The sequence below is a fragment of the Ovis aries genome, chromosome 10, assembly GCF_016772045.2.
Source record: "Ovis aries strain OAR_USU_Benz2616 breed Rambouillet chromosome 10, ARS-UI_Ramb_v3.0, whole genome shotgun sequence".
Classification (NCBI taxonomy): Eukaryota; Metazoa; Chordata; class Mammalia; order Artiodactyla; family Bovidae; genus Ovis; species Ovis aries.
The window spans coordinates 70,866,105-70,888,507 of NC_056063.1; the positions used below are offsets into that span (position 1 = coordinate 70,866,105).

Here is a 22,403-nt window from a genome sequence, read left to right on the forward strand (position 1 = left end):
TGCATATTCTGTTCTTTAAAAAAAAATAAAAACCTTTTATTTATTTATTTATTTTAGGCTGTGCTGGGTCTTCCTTGCTACACAGACTTTTCTCTAGTTGCAGCGAGTAGGGGCCAGTCTTCATTGCCATGTGCAGACTTCTCATTGCATGAGTTCTCTTGGTACAGAGCATGGGCTCTAGGCATGTAGCCTCAATAGCTGAGGCTCCTGGGCTCTAGACCACAGGTTCTGTAGTTATGGCACATGGGCTTAGTTGCTCTGTGGCATCTGCGAGCTTTCTGGACCAGGGATGAAACACAAGATTCCTGCATTAGTAGGCAGATTCTTTAATCGCTGAGCCACCAGGGAAGCCCATCCAGCATATTCTCTTAATATGCATTTATTTCAAATATGACCTAAATGAAGAATTAAATACTACTGAACATCAGAACTGTTTTTATAATTATATCACTTGGGACAATTGTTTCAGACACTTTTTCCCCATCCAGAACTATTAATCAAAGTCACTAATAAGTAGAAAGGCAGAGTGAAGGACCCCTTCCTCTCCCTTTCAGTTTGCATTTAGCAGACTTATTAATGAGCAATAAAAGGGGTGAAAGGAAGGCAACTGAAGAAAGAGGCCCCATGTGCTCTGTAGGCCATGATCACTGGAATTTGGAGCTCAATTTCTTACTTGCTTCTTTAGTCTTATCCAAAAAGAAAACTGGATTTCTAGAGATTTCTTCTGTACAGAGCAGTTTTGCAAAAGCTGCTTATGTACCAGCTCCTTTTGCCAGGCTTTCTCTCTCAGAAAAATAAACTGTAACCACATCAAGCTCAATCCCTTGGACAAGGATTCTGTTCCTCTTAGAAGCTGGCATAATCCAAGATCCTTAAGAAATCCTGGAAGCCTTTACGTTTTTCCCCAAATATTGCTCAGATTCTCAAATCGACCATTAATTTGTTGTCAGAGCACTGCTCTCTGGTTTGTATGACACCAACCTACTTTTTAGGTAAATGGAGTTTGGTTTTCTTGAATGAAGATATTTGCCAACTCTGTGTATCTGAATAAATTATCTCAAAACTCAGTCTGAGAGCTAAAAGTGCTAATGATAAAACCCCAAATGCCCTGAACATAAAATAAGATGCTATAGAGTACTAGTAGTCATAGTCTAAAGCTTCTATTTTCTTTCTTTCCTGTAACATTATGATATTAAAACATCAGGTTAGGCCTTTGTCTGCCTAGTAAAACAAATTAATCAAACTATTAAAACATCAGCCAGCTCTACCACCCAGATAGATATTCTCTGTTTCCCTATCCTGACACTTTTTGAAATATTGTCTGAGTTATATGTTACTGGGAGACATTATGTACTAATGGGTTTCTTTTTGCTGTTTACAGGTTTTGGATTCAGGGACACGGAAAGAAACTGGTCAGCCAAATGATTTGCTGCAGAATAGAAACAGTCTATTTTACAAAATGGTGCAACAACTGGGCAAAGAGGAAGTAGCTGTCCTCACTGAAAGGGCAAAATAGGACAGGGAGTTGTCATTAAAGTTTGTCTCCAGGTTCTCTCTTCACAAGATCTCCTCTATCAGGGGTCTGATAACTAGCACTCTGTGCCCTTATAAGCCTCCAGAGACTAAGCTTCATGACTAGGTCTTAACAGCACATGCCGGGTTAAGAGCAAGTCTGCTGGGAATCTGCAGCAGTGGTGGGGGTGGGGTCAGGATGTGTGCACCCTTCTGTGTGCACACACATGTGCCTGTGACAGAGATTTCAGATTGGACTTCCACACTTCTGGACTCTGCGTTCAGATTCTCATAGAGCACAGGACACTCTCATTTTGCAGACCCTTTACATTCATTCTGATTCAGTTCAGTTCAGTTCAGTCACTCAGTCATGTCCGACTCTTTGTGACCCCATGAATCGCAGCACGCCAGGCCTCCGTGTCCATCACCAACTCCTGGAGTTCACTCAGACTCACATCAATCGAGTCAGTGATGCCATCCAGCCATCTCATCCTCTGTCATCCCCTTCTCCTCCTGCCCCCAATCCCTCCCAGCATCAGAATCTTTTCCAATGAGTCAACTCTTCACATGAGGTGGCCAGAGTACTGGAGTTTCAGCTTCAGCATCATTCCTTCCAAAGAAATCCCAGGGCTGATCTCCTTCAGAATGGACTGGTTGGATCTCCTTGCAGTCCAAGGGACTCTCAAGAGTCTTCTCCAACACCACAGTTCAAAAGCATCAATTCTTCAGTGCTCAGCCTTCTTCACAGTCCAACTCTCACATCCATACATGACCACAGGAAAAACCATAGCTTTGACTAGACGGACCTTAGTCGGCAAAGTAATGTCTCTGCTTTTCAATATGCTATCTAGGTTGGTCATAACTTTTCTTTCAAGGAGTAAGCGTCTTTTAATTTCATGGCTGCAATCACCATCGGCAGTGATTTTGGAGCCCCCCAAAATAAAGTCTGACACTGTTTCCACTGTTTCCCCATCTATTTCCCATGAAGTGATGGGACCAGATGCCATGATCTTCATTTTCTGAATGTTGAGCTTTAAGCCAATTTTTTCACTCTCCACTTTCACTTTCATTAAGAGGCTTTTTAGTTCCTCTTCACTTTCATTCTGATTGGTGCTCAGCATATTTGTAATGCAAGTTCTGTCAAGGAATATCCAGGAAATTTGAGAGTTCAGGGGATAATTTTTGGAATATTTTGATTCTAGGAAGATCCTCCAGAGAAAGGTGTAGGTCTCTTCTGTTTTCCAATCTGTGAAGAAAACGTCTACATGATACTGTCAGCTTCTCCCTAATTCTTTGTTGTTTAGACTTAGGTGTATTTGCCGCTCACCACCCCCAGGCTTCCTCTACCTTCTAGAAAATGAAATTGTCATCAGGACAAATCAGGAACTCACAATACCTTCACACTGTAGTCTGAATGGTGCCTGAAGGTTTACAGAGCATTTTCTCATAGAGGAGGTGTGTGAGGCACTAAGCACTGTGCATGGTCTGAGGAAGGTGCTTGATGGGTAACACTCAGGTCATGTGACATCTTCCAAACAAAGGTGAGATGGTAACTGAGGTCTAGTTTAGGAGACTTAGCCATTGTCATGCAGCCATCTGTAAGTCTTTCTGGAAGAAGGTGGGAGTGGGAATAGGGTTGATGGGAGGATGGAGGGAAGGAAGGTCTGGTGTTCTTGACCCTTGACATTCAGTCTTTGGGGTGGGATGAGGCTTCCAGCTGCCTGTGGTGAGGCTTTCCCATAGAAAATTTATCTCTGAGTGTAAAATTATGGGTATGTTTTCTATTCTTCATACTTTTGTGCATTTCCCAGATTTTCACTTGTAAGTAGAATAAGATTACTAGTGTAGTATTTTAAATGTCTTAAAGAAAACATATCCCAGTATCTTAAGTACTACTATATGAAACATTTATCTAAATTGTGGCCTTAATTCATCACTGTCTCATCTCAGCCCTCCTTAGAAATGAGGAAATGCAGAGCAGTACCTTCCACTGCTCATAGTATAGGAGACTTCCTGGGTTGCAGAGCTGGCTGAAGAGGTGGCAGTTAGAGTTAGTACTTAGGTTTAGGGACAAGGAAGTCTGTGTTCTGAACATCTGCAAAGTACTTATATTGTATGCAAGTACAGAGTGTGTTAGTTGTCAAGTCATGTTTAACTCTGCAACACCATTGTCTGTAGCTTGCTAGTCTCCTCTGTCCATGGAATTTTGCAAGCAAGAACACTGGAGTGGGTTGCCACTCCCTTCTCTAGGGAATCTTCCCAACCCAGGGATTGAACTCCAGTCTCCTACATTGAGGACAAATACTTTACCATCTGAGCCATATATCACCCTATACATATATTTTTAATGCCTAAAATTCACAGAGCACTTTCATTAATTTGAGTGTCTGCCAGTCATTGAAGACTTGATAAGCATTTGTCATTTTTTGTGTGTGACCAAATCACAAAACATCCAGGAATCAAACTCTTTTGGTCTTTCCACCTTAGGCATCTCACATCAGAAAGAGTTGTACCCACCTGTGTCAAAGTCTTCATTTAAACACTATGCTATCATTATGTATTATCAAGACATTGAGTAATGAGAAGTAGATCATAGAATTTCTGATAGGTCCAGATAACATAAGATGATAGGTTTCAACAACCTCACTTTACAGGTGATGAAACTAAGGCCCCTTAGAAGGAAGGTGGCCCTATGTATATAATTGGTGTTAAGTTAGTTTGCAGCAGATACGGAATTAGACATCTTTCAGTAAATGTTTTAAATCAAGTGTAACATATATATAATAACAGACATGGGTCATAGAATTAGAAATCTTGTGCTTCCTGGTCTAGTAATCCTGCAGCTACTCTAACAAAATTCAGGGTAAGTTACATTTGTGTAGTTCTTTATAATTTATTTTACATTGTTCTCACATGTATGATTTCATGTAATCTCATGATGGTCCATTTCTATCCATGTAATGGATGAGGAGACTGGGTCCAGGGTTCACCTAAGGTCACAAAGCTGGTCCAGGGAGTACAGAGGGGCAATCAAGAGCGAGGCTAAGAGCCACCCTATGTACTGTGTTCTGTGTCAAGTCTGAGAACACTGCTTCTTTCATGTGGTAGCCAAGATGGGGCCATCATCCAAGTTCACAGAGTGGCAGAACTTCACTCTTGTGTTGCAGTCCTGCCACTGGGTCAGGTCACCTCTACAGAAAAAAAAAATGCACTTCTTGATCCTCATCCTAGTTGGTCATTATTTCTGCATACTCTGCATCCTCTTAAGTAAGCTGTCGGATTATCAGGTTTTTGGATGTGCAAGCATCAGATACCCATGCATTGTTCAGAGCTATAACACCAGGATCATTAGCCTAAGTCAACAAAATTTTCACTCTAATAGAATAGAATTCATTCATCTGAAAAGAAAACTCAACATCTGAGAAAAGGTGCTTCCAAGTCACATTTTTTAAAATACATAGTTCGGGTGAATCACTGAATCACTGTCTGATTGACCCTTTTAGATGGTCCATGAAATAGAGAAATTACCTTTCAGATACACAAAGCTGAAGGGGCATTAGTTTGCTAGGACTGCCATACAAAGTACCACAGAGTAGATGACTTAAGCAACAAAAACTTATTTTCTCACAGCCCTGGCGGCTGGAAGTCTGAGGTCATGGTGTCAGTAGGGTTGGTTTCCTCTGAGGTCTCTCCTTGGCTTGGAGATGCCATCTTCCCTGTGTGTCATCACAGGGCCTTCCCTCTGTTTGTACCTATATTCTGATCTTCTCTTCCTGTAAGTACTCCAGTCTATTAGATTAGGACCCACCTGTTTGACTTCATTTTAACTTTTTTGCCTTTTTAAAGAGTCTGTCTCCAAATGCAGTCACATTCTGAGGTACTGGCAGGTTTAGGACTTCAACATGTAAAATTCGAGGGGACGCAATTCAACTCAAACAAAGAATAAATGCCTGTCATTCATTCTGTTTTGTGATTAAGCAGACCTGGTTGAGTTTTTTGAAGTTTCTTTGTTACTTAGCCTATTCATGAAATCACTTAATACAGCCCAGAAGTTACAAAATCCTAATATCCTAGTTCTAGGCACCTGGACCAGTTTGAATCAGTGGAGGAGGCATTTAGCATCCATGTGGCCTTGTGTCCCCCGAGGCCTCTGAGCCTCAGGTCCTCACCTGTGTGTAGATCAGGGATTACAGCTCTGCCAGTTTCTTCAGACTCATTACAGGGATCAGATGAGAGAGCAGATGCTTAAATGCTTTGAGACTATAGAGTGTTTTACAGTATAAAAGTGGGATCATTTTTCCAACCTGAAGAATGGGAGAAAATAATAGCAAATGAAACAACTGACAAAGGGTTAATTTCCAAAATATACAAGCTGCCCATGCAAGGCTTCCCTAGTGACTCAGATGGTAAAGAATCTGCTGCAATGAGGGAGAACCCTGCAATGTGCAATACCCAGGTTCAATCCCTGGTTCAGAAAGATCTTCTGGAGTAGGAAATGGCAACCCACTTCAGTATTCTTGCCTAGAGATTCCCATGGACAGAGGAGCCTGGTGGGCTACAGTCCATGGGGTTGCAAAGAGTTGGATACAACTGAGATGCTAACACGACCACACTTCACATGCAAGTCAGTTCCAGAAAAACAACCCAATCAAAAAGTGGGGAAAAGACATAAGCATATATTTATTCAAATAAGATATACAGATGGTTAACGAACACATGAAAAGATGCTCAACATCTCTCATTGTTAGGTAAATGCAGATCAAAACCACAGTGAGATATCACCTCACACCCGTCAGAATGGCCATCATCAAAAAGTCTATAAACACTAAATGCTGGAGAGGGTATTGAGAAAAGGGAACCCTCTTTCACTGTTGGTGGGAATGTAAGTTGATGCAGCCACTATGGAAGACAGTATGGAGATTCATTAAAAAACTATGAATGAAACAACCATATGACCTAGTAGTCCCACTATGAGGCATATATTCTGAGGAAATCAAAATAAAAAAAGACGTGTACCCCAATGTTGTAGCAGCACTACTTACAATAGCTAGAACGTAGAAGCAAGCTAGATGTCCATTGACAGATGAATGGATAAAGAAGCAGTGGTACATATACACAGTGGAATATTACTCAGCCATAGAAAGGAACACTTTTGAGTCTGTTCTAAATGAGGTTATCATGAACCTAGAGCCTATTATATAGAATGAAATGAGTCAGAAAGAGAAAACAAGTATCATATACCAACGTGTATATATGGAATCTAGAAAGATGGTACTGATGGAATTATTTGCAGGGCAGCAATGGAGACATAGACGTAGAGAACACTTATGGACCTGGTGGGGTTGGGGGAGGAAGGAGAGGGTGGGATGTATGGAGAGAGTAACATGGAATCTTACATTACTGAATGTAAAATAGACAGTGGGAATTTGCTGTATGACTCTGGGAACTCAAACCTGGGCTCTGTAACAATCTAGAGGGGTAGGATGAGAAGGGAGGTGGGAGGGAGGTTCAAGAAGGAAGGGACATATGTATATGTAAGGCTCATTCATGTTGATGTTTGGCAGAAACCAACACTATTCTGTAAAGCAATTATCCTTCAATTAAAAATATTAAAATTAATAGGGGTCATTTTTAAAAGGCTGTAGTCAGAAGCCTTGCCTCTAACAATAAAACAAATATACCCATGGTTCTTCTAAGTAGCTTCAGAGACTCTAAATCATGGATCCCCAACCACTGGACCACAGACGTACCACTCCATGGGCTGTTAGGAACTGGGCCGCACAACAGGAGGTGAGTGGTGGGCTGGTGAACAAAGCTTCATCTGCTGCGCCCCATCACTCACATTGCACCTGAACCTCCTCCCCTCCCACCCCTGTCCTGTATGCGGACAACTTGTCTTCCATGAAACTGGGTCCTTGGTGCCAAAAAGGTTGGGGAGTGCTGCTGCAAATGATTAAAGGGTATTTTTAATAATAAGTTTTGAAACAAGTGATACATATACTGCTACAAAATTTAAAATCTTTTAAACATATTTTTTAAGGATTTATGAACAGAAAGTATATCACCCTTCACTCCTGTCATCACACAGCTCCTCCCCAGATGGAGCCCCAGCACCACTGTTGACTGTCTTGTTGATTGTTCTGTGCATCAGGAAGAACTTTTGAACATGTGGTCTTCCTGTTTTTAAGCACAGATGACAGCTGTTCTTTTCCTTTTTTTCAGCTAATATTATATCTCAGGTTATATCAATGCGTCTAGTTGTCTCATTCATTTTAATGGCTACATAGTGTTACACTTTCTCCATTTCCTACTCCTTATTTTCAATACTTGTCATGCAGAGTTTTTAAAACAGAGGGATTACAACCTGATATTAACATCCAAATTTGTTGTGCTCATATTATGAGAAACCCTTGGGCAGACAGTATTAATAGATTTCCCAGCCTCTTTGTCACTCTGTGTTTATCTCCAGGCTTCGAATTAGTAAAATGATTTTACTTATCAATTTGCTCTAGTGATAAAACTTGTTAATCAGAATGAGCAGAACTCTAGTGGATCTACAGGTTGTTTGGCATTAAGTTCAGCCCTGTTGAGGGTTCTAATGAGGCTATTTCCTCCGTAGAATAAGCACACCTGTTTTTTTAAATTGCGTCTCTAGTAGATATGATTTGCTTCAAATGAAGAAGGCACCTAGAAATGTGTTGCCTTAGGAGAAGGACTTTAAAACTCTTAAACATTTTGTTTTTGTCTTTCCCCACCCCCAGGTGAATTTTGAAGGAAATAGCCAGATATCACTCACAGTGACTGTGTGGTTTTATGAATATTATGAATGTCTAGGGGACAGCCCTCAGTCTTAACAATTTTTGAGTCAACTCTGTGATTCTACCATGAGTTCATGTCTATTCCAAAGGCATTTTTCCAATAGGTTTTTGCACTGCATAAATTGTACTTTTTTTGCACTAACAACAAATATTTACATATCACAAGATGTTTACTTTTTTCTATAATTTTTTCCTCCTCCTTCACTCGGTGCTTTCAAGCTCTTGCAAAAGGATTTATTATCTTTATTTATATGTTACAGTGTTTTCTTTCTTATCCAAATCAGAGTGCAGACCACCAATAAACCTGTCTCCCAGGTTTTGTGTCTTGAGAGACTCCAGAGCCAAACTCATTTTCTAAGAGTTGAGACAAAGTTGTCACAATTTTTTTTTTTTTTACTGTTTCCAGAATTACATATTACTTTCCAATTATGTCAGGGCTTCTGTTTACTTGAAGATAGTGTGAAGTTGCTGTTTTGTGTCACTACTTCCTTTAAAACTATGATCCATTTTTCCACTCAAAGATCTCTGGTTAAAATACTGGCGATAACTAATAGGGAAAACATATGATACATGTAGTTTAAGTGACATTATAGGAAAGAGAGGTGTCACCATTCAAAAAAACTATGGTTAAAATATAGGACAATATTTTATGTTCATCTGTGTCCCGTGCATTGCAGGCAGATTCTTTACCATTGAGCCACTGGGGAAGCCCTCTAAAAGAGAAGAAAGAGAAAATATGCTTTCTCAAAGTAGGAGCCCTTCCTGGGATTTGCTCAGAAGGACAAATGTGGGCTATGACTGTCTTCTAGATACAGGGCTTAATTTTTTTTACATTAAAAAAATATGGTAAAACATATAACATAAAATTTGCCTTATAACCACTTTTAATCATACGATTCAGTGGCATGAATCATGTTTACAAGGTTGTGCAACCATCACTGTCTAGGTAACTTTTGGTAAAGGTTGTTATTTCTGCAGAGTCATTCTGGTACATTTCATGTTTCTTGAAGTGGATTTGTTTCCTGTGAGTTTTGAGCTTGACTGGCATAAATATATTCACAGTATCTTATATGCTTAATCTCTGCAGCATCTCTGTCCTTTTGGCTTTTAGTTTTCTTTAAGCTTTTGCTTTTTTATTAACAATCTTGCATAACTTTTTCCTATTTTCAAAAATCAACTTTTTGTTTTATTGAGGCTCCATTTTCTTTTTTTCCTAATTCCTCACATCATTTTTTTTCCCTTCAACTTTTCCTTTGAGATTTTTTTCCTCTAAACTCTTAAATTGGAACATTAATAATGTCATTATTTTTCTAATATGAGTATATGAAGCTGACATTTTTTTCAGAGATCCACTTTAGCCATAATCTACAAGTTTTGATACCTACTACAATCAATAGTCAAAGTATTATGTATTTTGTAAATGCTAATTTAATTCATTAACTCTATCTTTTATCTATGGGTTATTCATAAGTATAATGTTTTCTAAGTTTCAAATGCTAATGGATTTTTTCTATTAGATTGAACCATGTGCACGTGCTAACATTCAGTCTTTTTATAAGCTATAAAATGGCACTTTCATATGGTTAAATAGAATCATTTTCTTTTGTTATTAATGTATAACAATTTCATTTTGGTCAGACATTAGATTGTGGATTTTAAACCAAAGGTAACCACATTCACACAAAAAATCATTGTTTCTAACATTTTGTATTTTATTTGGGTTTTTTTTTTAATGTTATAATTATGTATGTAACCAGTAATTTTCAAATAAATATCCTCCCTGAGTGCTGGAATGTTTTCTCATAAATGCAGGCTGATTCTCTAGGATGCAGACTCGGATGGAGTTTAGTGCTGGGATGTGTATCAGGGGTGCTTTGGGGTCAACATTGTGGAATCAGGAGGGACGAAATGGGATAGGGTAGAGGAACACTGGCCAGATGGCCTTAGCTGACCACAGGGGGGTCTTGGAGTGATGATAGCTCTCCAGGGTTGTCCTGACATGTCCACTGGCCAGGCTGTCATACCTCCCCCTGGATGGGTAGTGCACATAGGCTGTTCTTGGAGGGGCTGGTGGTTTAAACTTGCCCACTGGCAGCACTTCCAGCAGCTGGACAGTGAGTCCTTGAAGGGAGGTCAGGACAGCACGTCTCCATGTTCCCCCCACAGCATGTATCACAGCTCCAGAGGTAGGTGATGAGGGTGTACTGTGGAGGAAACTCTTGATGACTGATATGTAAGTCAAAACAGTGATTTAGTGATTCTTCTCAATACCCTCTGGTCTAAAAAATAGAGAAGGTCCATACAGGGGAGATATCCTCATTCTCCAGAGTCAGCCCAGTTGTCACCTCTTCTAGGAAGTCATCACCTAGGTAACTCGTATTTCTGTAGGACCCTGAGCACCTCTCGTTTGTTAAACTGAACCATGCTTGGTTAGTGTCCTGTTGTCACCATCCTGAGATTCTTCATTTGTAAACAAGGGGTCTGTTCTTTCCATCATGCGCTGCTTCTATATGATGTAGCCTACAGGTTAAAGCGTCTGCCTACAATGCGGGAGACCTTGGGTCGTTCCCTGGGTCGGGAAGATCCCCTGGAGAAGGAAATGACAACCCACTCCAGTATTCTTGCCTGGAGAATCCCATGGGCGGTGGGCTACAGTTCATGGGGTCGCAAAGAGTTGGACACGACTGAGCGACTTCACTTTCACTTTCACCCTGATTGTGAGTGTTCATACGTGGTCTGTTTTCTCTTTAAATCAAGTGAGAAAAAGACTTGGAATTGTGCCCTATCCACTTTTTAATTACATCTTCCAGCACAGTGTTCATCATGTGGGGGATGTTCAGTAAATGTTTGTTGAGTGAATAAATGTTGACTGAGAACACACCTTCCTTTTCAAATTTATAATTCTGAAATTCTAAGAGGTAGCCTGGGGGTAACAGACAGCCCTGGTTTTGGAATCAGTCACACTGCCTGTCGGGTCTTTCTCTGCTCTCACCAGCAGTGTGAGTGTCCAAAGAATGTATTGTCCAGAGTGGGATGCTTGAGAGTGATGGGAAACCGATAACCAGCCAAGATTCCAGGGAAATGAACTGGCCCCATCCTTGATAAAGTGGGCTCTGGACACACTACAGCCATGTAGACTTAGTTTCATGCTTGGGAGAGTATCTTAACCTCTGCCTCTCAGCTACTTTGTCTGGAAAATGAATATAATTCCTGCTCTTGAACCATTGCTTTGGTTGGGATGATGGATGGACCAAGAGCATCCAAAGTCACAGGGTGCAATCACTGACCTTGGTGATTCTTAATCACCAAGAGAAAAGAGCAAAATGGGTATGGATGAAGGAGGTTTATAGACTGTAGAAGGTGTATTTGAGGAGGTCCTTATCTGATGGGCTAAACCAAACAGTTCCTCCTTCACATGTAGTTAAAATGACACAAGCACACGGGGAGGAGTGCAAGCTCTGGAGTTAGCTTTCCAGGAACAAATCCTGGCTCCTCCGGACCCTGACTGGTTTTAGATACAAGTTCAGCTGCCTGCTAATCATGGGCTTTTAAGGTTGGGAAGCCCATTGTGCATCAGTGTCTTTGTCTGAAAGTTGAAGTGGGGATAGTATGACTCTCAGAGGGCTGTTGCAAAGATTACCTATGACAGTGACACCCCCAATGTGGTCTGTGCACTAGTGCCAGTCCGTGAACTGTTTGTAACCAGATTAGAAGTACACACAGGAAATTTAAGAAAGTTAGAAACTCAGCCACCAGCTATGGCTGTGGCCTCTACCCTTAGGATGGTGGGATCCTGAACATCCCAGAGACCAGTGTGACTGTTGCACTTACAGGGGGAGGGGCACAGGGCTGAGCTTCACACTTGCAGTGCACAGTGGATCACTGATTAGGTAGCAATGGACTGAAAATGTGAAATTAATAAAACTGATACTTAATCCCAGACAGGTGAGAAACACTGCTTTTGAACAATGCTGGATGTGTGATTAGCTGTCGATCAGTACTACCCTCTTTATTAATTGTTATCATCTTCAGTTCAGTTCAGTTCAGATGCTCAGTCATGTCTGACTCTTTGGGACCCCATGAATCGCAGCACGCCAGGCCTCCCTGTCCATCACCAACTCCCCGGAGTTCATTCAGACTCTCATCCATCAAGTCAGTGATGCCATCCAGCCATCTCATCCTCTGTCATCCCCTTCTCCTCCTGCCCCCAATCCCTCCCAGCATCAGAGGCTTTTCCAATGAGTCAACTTTTCGCATGAGGTGGCCAAAATACTGGAGTTTCAGTTATCACCTTACTTATGCTTAAAATGAGAACATATGGGCTTTCAAAAGGCCCTACTGTACATTATCAATATTTTTAATAGCATTAAAAAGTTGGAAATAATTAAATTTCTCTTTATGTTTAGAGGTTCCTCCCCAACAAGCCAATATTGTGCATGTATTTATATTGATGCTATTCTTAAATCAGCAACATGGTCCTAAAGTTGAAGAAGGTACCTGAAAATACAACGGGCTACTTTACAACTCTTCAGAGTTTTTTAAACACAAGATTTTATGTGTGAGCTCTTAATTTTCCTTTAAAAACAGAAAGAATAGGGATTAACTGAGCTTTTGTTTTTTAAACCTAATGTTCTAAGGAATTATTTTTTTCAAAAACTAAAACAACAATGTGTGTTGAAAACTGGGATAAACATATATTTATTTGAATTTAGACCTAAAAAATAACATTACAAGAAGGAATAACATGCCCAGCACTATGAAACCTCCATCTGTACTCCAGACCCATATGACTTGCCTTAGGAGTCAAACTGGGATTGTGTGTGTGTGTGTGTGTGTGTGTGTGTGTGTGTGTGTGTGTGTGTGTGTGTTTTAAGAAGAACCAAGGTTAGGACACACTAAGAATGCTTTACACAAAGTTTACATTTAATGGTTCTGACTAAATTCATTCTTTCACTCAGCAACCATGCTCACAAGTATCCATCCCAATAGGTGGAAGCTTGGGGTATGCCAAAACAGTGCTTGATCCAAAATCTAATCATATTTAATTCTGGAGAACATTATGTGAAAAACATTTTTCAAATTACATTTTGCAGACTATCTAGACAAGAATGAGTCTCCTAGATGTAGTTTATATCACATTAGAAATGTCATGAGTAATGATAAACAGAGGATTGAGGGTTTTAAAACCCTACATTTCACAACAATAAAATTTTTTAAAATCTGAATTTATATTGATTCCAATAAGACAGAAAATAGGAGGAAGGGAAAGCTCTTTTTTGCAGTAGAATGCCAACTCACAAATCTAAACAGATTGACAGGAAAGTACTATATGGCAGCCATCATTGTCATAAATAATTCAGACAAATTTCATCATTGGCTGAATAGACAGTGAATGTTTGGGGGTTGGGGGAGACATGGCATTTTCATGGACTCAAAGTATTTTCTCAGATTAATTCTTTAGGGAAGAATTCTATTTTTAAGTAGAAAAATCTGGCAAACACCAGGCTAAGCAAGTAACCAAAATAAACATTACTAATAATGAACCTAATGACACCCTTAGCTTTTTTTTCATGTTTCTTTAAAAATTTATTTAAGTATAGTTGACTTACAATATGTTAACTTCTGCTGTACAGCAGTGATTCAGTTATAGAGATACATACATTCTACTTCATATGAATTAAATCAGGGTGACAATATAAAGCCTTGTCATACTCCTTTCCCAATTTTGACCCAGGCAGTTGTTCCATGTCTGGCTCTAACTGTTGCTTCTTGACCTGCATACAGGTTCCTCAGGAGACAGATAAGGTGGTTTGGGATTCCCATCTCTTTTAAGTTTTCCAGTTTGTTGTGGTCCACAGAAAGGCTTTAGCATAATCAATGAAGCAGAAGTAGATGTTTTCCTGAGCAGAGACCATAAGGCCCCCAGAGCCTGGAAATACACTTCCTGGTCCTTTACAGGAAAACTCTGCCCACCCTGCTCCAGATCCTTGCTGTTCTAAGTGAGGCCTGTGGACCAGCATCCTTGGGCTGCCCTGGGAGGCTGTTAGAACACGGAATCTTGTCTCTAACCTGCCGGGGTCCAGCCCTGGTGGGTCCAGGGAATTCGAAGGGTGGATGGAGTTGGCGAGGAAAACTTATTTATTTATTAATATAAGATTAGATTAGGAAGAAATAGTGTAGTAGGAAGATTAAGTGGAGAAAGAGGGCTGAATAGCTTGGATTACGCGGAAGACCAATAAAATTCCAGACAAGGAATTTGCACCATCTACGTTGGGCCACCGGCGCTCGCTTGAATATCTAAGGGTGCCTCACCTTAGGCTCCCTTTCGCGTGGGTCTTAATAGCCAGGGCAGTAAGTAGACTTGGCGAGCCTCCTTGCCCCAGGTGGAAATTCAGCCTGAAATTAAAGTAAAGAGCAGAGGGAGGGAAAGGGAGAGAAGAAGAGAGAGACACGGGGGAAACCAGTCCAGCGACTGGCTCTCCTTCTATTGTCCTTCAAGGCCTTTTATACTTTTGAGTATAAATGGAGATCAATGGGTAATACAAAATTATGTAGAGTTCGCAGCCCAGACTCTTTCTGTACATCTTTTTGTATACAAAAGGTCTCAGGTGATTTACATTATCTTCTGGCCAAGAGGCTTGTTAACACTTTTTGGCTCTCTTCCTTAATGAATGTTAATTTTGTTTCCCCTAACTGTTTTTCTTTAATCTGCATTTCCTTAAAGCGCTAAAGTTACATCTCTATAGAACAAAGGCGCAGTGGGTTATAACAAAGAAGGTACTTAACTGAAAGATCTAATGTCACTAATACCAGGTCTACTACTTGTTTTTCTATATACCAACTATATCTAAAAATAAAGGATATGAAAATTTGGCAGCAAGTATCGGCTCAACAAATGAAACTTTTAATCAGTCCTATTCTAATGATTTTGACTCTTCGGAAGCCCCTACATTCCTAGGATGTTTTAAGCTTCCTGTGCCTCCTGCGGTCAGGAGGCCTCAAACAATCACATGTGCAGCTGTACGAGTCCTACAGGCAGGCTAGAAAGCCATCAGAGGGGTTTTTGGATTGAAACACTCTTTCAAATGCAGAAGACTAAAGCCCTGAATTGACTTTTTCCAGAGAATGTCAGAAGAGTGGAAAAGCAGGCAGATTCTTATTTTTTGGGGGGTGGATGCTCAGAAAATTCCAGGGGGAAAACTTGAGGTCTGATTAGCCTTGCCATTAGAGCTCTTGCTGCATGACCTTGTCATGGAATTCCACCAGCGTGGAATTCCTCACGCTGGCTCCTGGCACTAACCCAGACCCACTGACTCAGAATCTCCGGATCCCAGGTGACTCCTGCTCACAGTACAGTCAGAGAAGCGCTGGTTTAGAAGCCCTGCTCCATCATTCTGTGGTTGCAGCTTCCACAGGGGCAGGCAGAGAGGACCAGGGGCTGTGGCCACTGGGAGCCCCGCCCCCTCCAGGCTGTGCTCTGAGCACCTGGACCCCAAAATCCCTGCTCCCAGAGCCAGTGCCCACCTCCCTCCCGAGGCTCATGTCCCAGCCCGACAGGAGGTCAAGATTCAGCTCTTTAAGGGGCGGAAGAGGGTCCAAGTATGAGCTTGGACTTGAAGGCTGGGGGTGCTCTTTCTGAGCAGCAGATTGCTCAGGGGACAAAGAGGGTCAGAGCCAGAGGTGGGAAGAGCAGGGGGAGGGCTGAGGGCTGGGGCGGCCCCTCCTTCTGCTGTCCTGCCTTCTGGTTTGGAGCTCAGTGTCCAAAACCCCAGTCTGCCAGGTTTTAATTGTTAGGAAGGTGTACTCGACAATTTTGATTGACTGATTTATAACTTTTAACTGTTTAAACATATAGTATGGGCTTCATTTGTACTCTTGACCTGGGGCCACGGATGTAAGTGACAGGTCTGTTAAATGCTGCTCAAAATGTGTTCAGAGGACCCTCTGCATCAAAACCCACTGGGTTGTTGGTTAAAAATTCAAATTCCCAGGCCCCACTATGTGACCTCCTGGATCAGATCTTTGGGAACGGAGCCCAGGAACCTGCATTCTGACCCCTCCTGTGGTGACTCTGATCCACAGCAGAGCTACAGGAGCACGTGTAATGAAGAGAGGGTCATGGAGGGGAGCTGCCACGAGTGGTGGGAAGTGTCAGGGAGAGAGAGGGAGGTCCCAGGTCAGAGGTAAGTGCTGACCACGAGCTCACTCCCTTCCTGCTTCTCTCCTATTCTCCTCACAACCTGGCCTGACCCCACCCCCGGGAGCTGGCTGCAGGGAGAAGCTACCAGAATGGGACAAGGGTGTCCTCCTGCCGATTGTGGGGCTCTCGGGTCTGCCCCGCAGAAGGAAGGACACAAGTCAGAGGCAGTAGGAGCAAAGGGGCTGTGAGCGCCTGGAGGGACCTCACGGACCCACCCAGGGAGTCAGGCTGAAGCTGCTGAGCAGGTCTTTGGGCAGGGAGACCTCCTGGTCCTGCGGGACACGGGTGGAGTGGGGACAGACTGTGGGGTCCCACCTGCTTGGGCTCACAGGCTGCATCTGTCAGTTAGGAGTCCTATGACATTGATCAAGGTCCTAAAGTGCTGTAAGATGGGGCTTCTAATACCCTCCGAGCTTGTGTTAAAATTAAACATGATAGTCTTTTGTTCAGGCCTGTGATACTGGCAGAATGGGCAAGTGTCGTGGTCTTCATACTGCCAGGAATTTCTGTAGCCAATGACAAGCCCAGAAGTGGCATGGCAAGTAGTACAAGAAAGCCCATTTGGGCATAGCCCTGAAGGCCAACCCTTTTGGAGGGGCTTCTCATGCCAAGAGAATTGTGCTCAAAAAAGTAGTGGTTGAAGCCAAACAACCAAATTCTGCCATCAAGAAATGTGTCAGGGTTCAGCTCATCAAGAATGGCAAAAAGTCACAGCCTTTGTACCCAGTGATGGTTGCTTGAATTCTATTGAGGAAAATGATGGCATTATGGTTGCTGGATTTGGTTGCAAAGGTCATGCCATTGATGACATTCCTGGAGTCCGCTTTAAGGTTGTCAAATTAGCCAGTGTCTCTCTTTTGACCTTATACAAAGGCAAAAAGGAAAGACCAAGATCATAAATTTTGATGAAGAAAGCATGATAGTAATAAATTTTTATATACCAAAAAATAATTAAATGTGATAGTTAAGTAAAAACAAATCCTGACACACACAGCAGAATAAGGGGCAGCTGCTGTATATAGGGACTCTCATTACCTTACACCTCTGCACTTTTTGATGCTCCATATCATAGCCACTTGTTACTGGCTGTGTGCAGTCACGTCCGACTCTTTGCAACCCTATTACTGTAGCCTGCCAGACTCATCTGTTCATGGGATCCTCTAGGCAAGAATACTGGAGTGGGTTGCCATTTCCTCCTCCAGGGCGTCTTCCTAACCCAGACAAGGAACTTGCCTCTCCTGTGTCTCCTGCACTGGCAGGCAGATTCTTTACCACTGAGGCTGGGAAGCACCTGTCACTGCCTGATAAGATCAATTTCCTCAACACTGCAGGGGGCACTTGTGGTAAGGAATCTTCCTGCAACTGTAGGAGACCCAAGAGATGCAGGTTTCATTCCTGGGTCAGGAAGATCCCCTGGAAGAGGAAATGGCAACCCACTCCAGTATTTCTGCCTGGGAAATCCCATCCTCTGTCCATGGGGTCCCAAAAAGTCATCATGACTGAACACACACACCCCTCAGACCCCAGGCACAGGAAGACTCCATTCACAGCCCTGTTAAAGACTCGTGCTTGGCCAGTGGCCAGGAGCTCCTTGAGCTTCCCTGTGCAGGAGAGACTCCTGAAGTTACTGCTGAGCTGCTCATCCTATAAGGTTCCCAGGATTTCCCTCCTAGCAAGCCACACCTTGGGACTCAGGCTCAGGTTTGTGATGAACTAAGGCTGTGGTGGTTTAGTCACTAAGTCATGTCCGACTCTTGTGAATCCATGGACTGTAGCCTGCTAGGCTCCTTTGTCCATATGGGATTCTTCAGGTAAGAATACTGGAATGGGTTGCCATTTCATGCTCTAGGGGATCTTCCAGAACCAGGGATTGAACCTTGCAGCTCCTGTATTGGCAGGGAGATTCTTTACCACCAGAGCCACCAGGGAAGCCCAACTAGGCTGGGCTGGTATGAAACCTCCAAAGACAACTGTGCTATACTGAACATCACCACCAGGGGGCAGAAGAATCCATGTATCCAGGTGAGCAGCTGGAAAGGCCATGGAATGAGGGACCAGGAAGACCTCTCAGCGGGCAAGAGATATCACAGGCTCCCACCTCACCCACCTCATCTACACCCTAGACACAGAAGAACACACTCCTACTCCTACAGAATCACCTGATTTGTTTACTCTGTTCTTCGTCCAGATAGAGTCCTTATAGCTTAAACATGGCAAAGGCTTGTGGTTTGTAAAATCACCAGGCTGCTGCTGCTGCTGCTAAGTCGCTTCAGTCGTGTCCGACTCTGTCGGGGAGCTCTGTAAATCCCAGTGCTGAAGCCTCATCTCAGTTAAATCAGAATCTCGGGAGAGGGAAGGCAGGAGGCACGCTTTTTAAAACCCCACAGGTAATTCCACCCTGCAGCCAAGAGAGGACCTCAGTTGGAAGCAAAAGATCTCATTTCTTCCCAAATGGAAGCAACTTTCATTGCTAGAAAATGTTTGTCACTCCGTCTTGTCTGACTCTTTGGAACTCCATGGACCTTCAGCTCAGTTCAGTCGCTCAGTTGTGTCCGACTCTTTGTGACCCCATGAATTGCAGCACGCCAGGCCTCCCTGTCCATCCACCAGAATTCCATGGAATTCTGCACATAAGAATACTGGAGTGGGTTGCCTATTCCGTTCTCCAGGGGATCTTCCCAATCCAGGGATCAAACCCGGGTCTCCTCCATTGCAGGCATATTCTTTACCATCTGAGTCACCAGGAAAACCAAAGATGGTTTGATTTCTTCCTAGTTTGTTACTGACCCTCCCCAGTCAGACCCAAATGGGAGGCTGGGCGTCCTTTAACCAGGTTTGTGTGTGTGCTTAGTCACTTAGTCATGTCTGACTCTTTGCAACCCCATGGACTGCACCCCTCCAGGCTCCTCTGTCAGTGGGATTTCCCAGGCAAGAATATTGGAGTGGGTTGCCATTTTCAGCTCCAAAGGATCTTCCTGATCCAGGGATCAATGCAAATCTCCTGCACTGGCAGGCAGGTTCTTTACTGCTGAGCCACCTGGGAAGCCCCTTTGCCAGGTGTGGCTTGTCCCAATAGAATGTGCTCTAGAGGACACACTCTCTCCTAAAAGCACTCCTGGGACTGCTGTGTGTGATTCCTGTCAGCTGGGGGATGGAGGGGTTCTCACAGGACAGGTTCAGCTGTGCTGCTTGTGGCTACAGGTTATAATGCTGTGTCAGCATCTCTGCACATGGCCCCCTTGCCGCCATTTTGAATCATAGAGCTGGGCTTAGTGTCTCTGCACTCGGCCCTGGGGCCGCCATCTTGAATCACAGTGCTGGACTCAGCATCTCTCCACACGTCCCCCTTGCCGCCATCTTGAGTCACAGTGCCGTGTGCAGAGACACACGGCCCTCAGAGCTGAGGTGTCAGCATAGACTTTTCACATCAGGGAGTCTCGTCTGAAGAGCCAGGTGTGAGGCTTCTGCACGAGGTGCCCTGTGAGCAAGTGAAACAAGGCTCAGCACAAAGCAAGAGAAAAAAGGTGACACTTTATTTCATTATCCAGATTCTACTTTTACTCCCAGGGAATTGTTGATGGGCTTTGTCAGTGACTGCTCCATCACAGCCCAGCCTCCCTGAATATTAAGGGACCCACTTTACCTTTAATGGTTGTTTCCTTTGTTACCTGTCGAGATCATCTTGATGAAGAAAAAGAGACCAATTTCTCCCTATGCCTGAAGGTTCAATAGGAAACATTGATATAATCAGTTTTGTTTGTTTTATTTTCTTTAATGCATAAGGTAACTCCTTCTTGTCTGGGGCTTGATGTTGTGCCTGAAATAAGTGGGAGTCCCTGGTGCCCTTCATTTGAGGAAGACAACCTGGTATTGCTTAAATGGGAAAGGGAAGGACATAGGCATCAGGGTACACATAGAACCCTGTGTAACCCCATACACAGGTATGGACTTCAAGATGACAAGCTAAGATGGCCTTGACACTATGGAAACAATGTGTCCATGCTGTTGAGACAAGAAGGAAGAGGGGCACATATATTGAGAAAAACAGGATCCCACAGAAACTGGCTTGAACCAGCTAATCAAGATGGTGTTGACCATGGTCTGGTCTCTGAATCTGCATTGTAACACTGAAAGTCACTCCCCTCTCACCATGGCTGGTGCTGTGATAGTTCGAAGGCTGACCATAGAAGGCTAAAAAGTGATACTGAAAGGGTGGGGGGTGTCTGGCTGCTTGCTGCTCAAAAGCCAATAAAGAGACCAGGTTGGTGGTAAAGAACTTTATTTTAGATGCCAGTATATATGAGTTGGGGGAGAGTGGGCACCTGTCCAAAGGCTGACTGTCCCCACTGTTGATAGTGGACAAGAGCTTTTATAGACAGGGAGAGGGCTATGAGTATAAAGAGCAAAGTCAGCCCTGACAGTTGTATGGAAATTAGTCATTGGTGGCCTGACCAGCATCACCTTGATAAGTACAGCTAATCTTCAGTTTTCTGTGATTGTGGTTTTCAGCCTGTCGAGATTGCCAGGAGAAATATCAATCACCTCAGATATACAGACGACACCACCTTTATGGCAGAAAGTGAAGAAGAACTAAAGGGCCTCTTGATGAACGTAAAAGAAGAGAGTGAAAAAGTTGGCTTAAAGCTCAACATTCAAAAACAAAGATCATGGCATCCGGTCCCATAGATGGGGAAACAGTGGAAACAGTGACAGATTTTATTTTCTTGGCCTCCAAAGTCACTGCAGATGGTGACTGTAGCCATTAAATTAAAAGACCCTTGCTTCTTGGAAGAAAAGTTATAACCAACCTAGGCAGAAGGAAATGGCAACCCACTCCAGTCTTCTTGCCTGGAAAATCCCATGGATGGAGAAGCCTGGTGGGCTACAGTCCATGGGGTTGCAAAGAGTCGGACATGACTGAGCGACTTCGCTTCACTTTAGACAGCTTATTATAAAGGAGAGACGTTAACTGGCCAACAAAGGTCCATCTAGTCAAAGCTATGGTTTATCTAGTAGTCATGTATGGATGTGAGAGTTGGATTATAAAGAAAGCTGAGTGCTGAAGAATTTAAGCTTTTGAACTGTGGTGTTGGAGAAGACTCTTGAGAGACCCTTGGACAGCAAGTAGATCCAACCAGTCCATCCTAAAGGAAATCAGTCCTGAATATTCATTGGAAGGACTGATGTTGAAGCTGAAACTCCAACCTTTGGCCAGCTGATGCAAAGAACTGACTCATTTGAAAAGACCCTGATGCTAGGCAAGATTGAAGGCAGGAGGAGAAGTGAACGACAGAGGATGAGGTGGTTGGATGGCATCACCAACTCAATGGACATGAGTTTGAGTAAACTCTGGGAGTTGGTGCTAGACAGGAAGGCCTGGTGTGTTAGAGCCCAGGGGGTCACAAAGAGTGAGCGACTGAACTGAACCAGTTCTCAGACTTTACAGACACAACTGTGTCCCACAGTTAAGTCAATTCTGACACTGTCTGCCTGGAGTTTTTGTTAGACCTTGTTATAGGTCAAGGACCCAGTCCCACAATACTATCCCTTCTTCTCAACTTCAGAAGACAGTGGTGAGTCTAGGTGGTTACCTGTTTTTCTTACAGACTGATCATAAATCAGGCTTCCCATAACCTCCTTGGGTAATTTTCTAGAGTGGCTTACAGCTCAGGAAAACAGCTTACTCAACTAGATCACTAGTTTATTATAAAAGGATTCAACTCCAGAACATCCAGATGGAAGAGACGCAGAGAGCAAGGTAGGGGAGGGGCAGGGGCTTCCAGGCCTCTCCAGGTGAGTCACCCTCCCCGCACCTGCACAGGTTCACTAGCCGGGAAGCTCTGTGAACCCCATCCTATTGGTTTTTTATTGAG

The 22,403-nt window shown here is 43.1% G+C and overlaps 1 protein-coding gene and 1 pseudogene across 1 annotated transcript in view; both read left to right on the top strand.

Moving 5' to 3' along the window:
• Positions 1 to 10,123, top strand: part of LOC101109370 (ATP-binding cassette sub-family C member 4-like) — a 151,072-nt gene extending 140,949 nt beyond the window's left edge. The window contains exon 29 of the mRNA XM_042255125.2: positions 1,382 to 10,123. Coding sequence (XP_042111059.2) covers positions 1,382 to 1,516 — 135 coding nt within the window. The 3' untranslated portion in view covers positions 1,517 to 10,123. The remainder of the gene's footprint in view (positions 1 to 1,381) is intronic.
• Positions 10,124 to 16,998: 6,875 nt separating this feature from the next.
• Positions 16,999 to 17,429, top strand: LOC101107612 (small ribosomal subunit protein uS12-like; annotated as a pseudogene).
• The last annotated feature ends 4,974 nt before the right edge of the window (positions 17,430 to 22,403 follow it).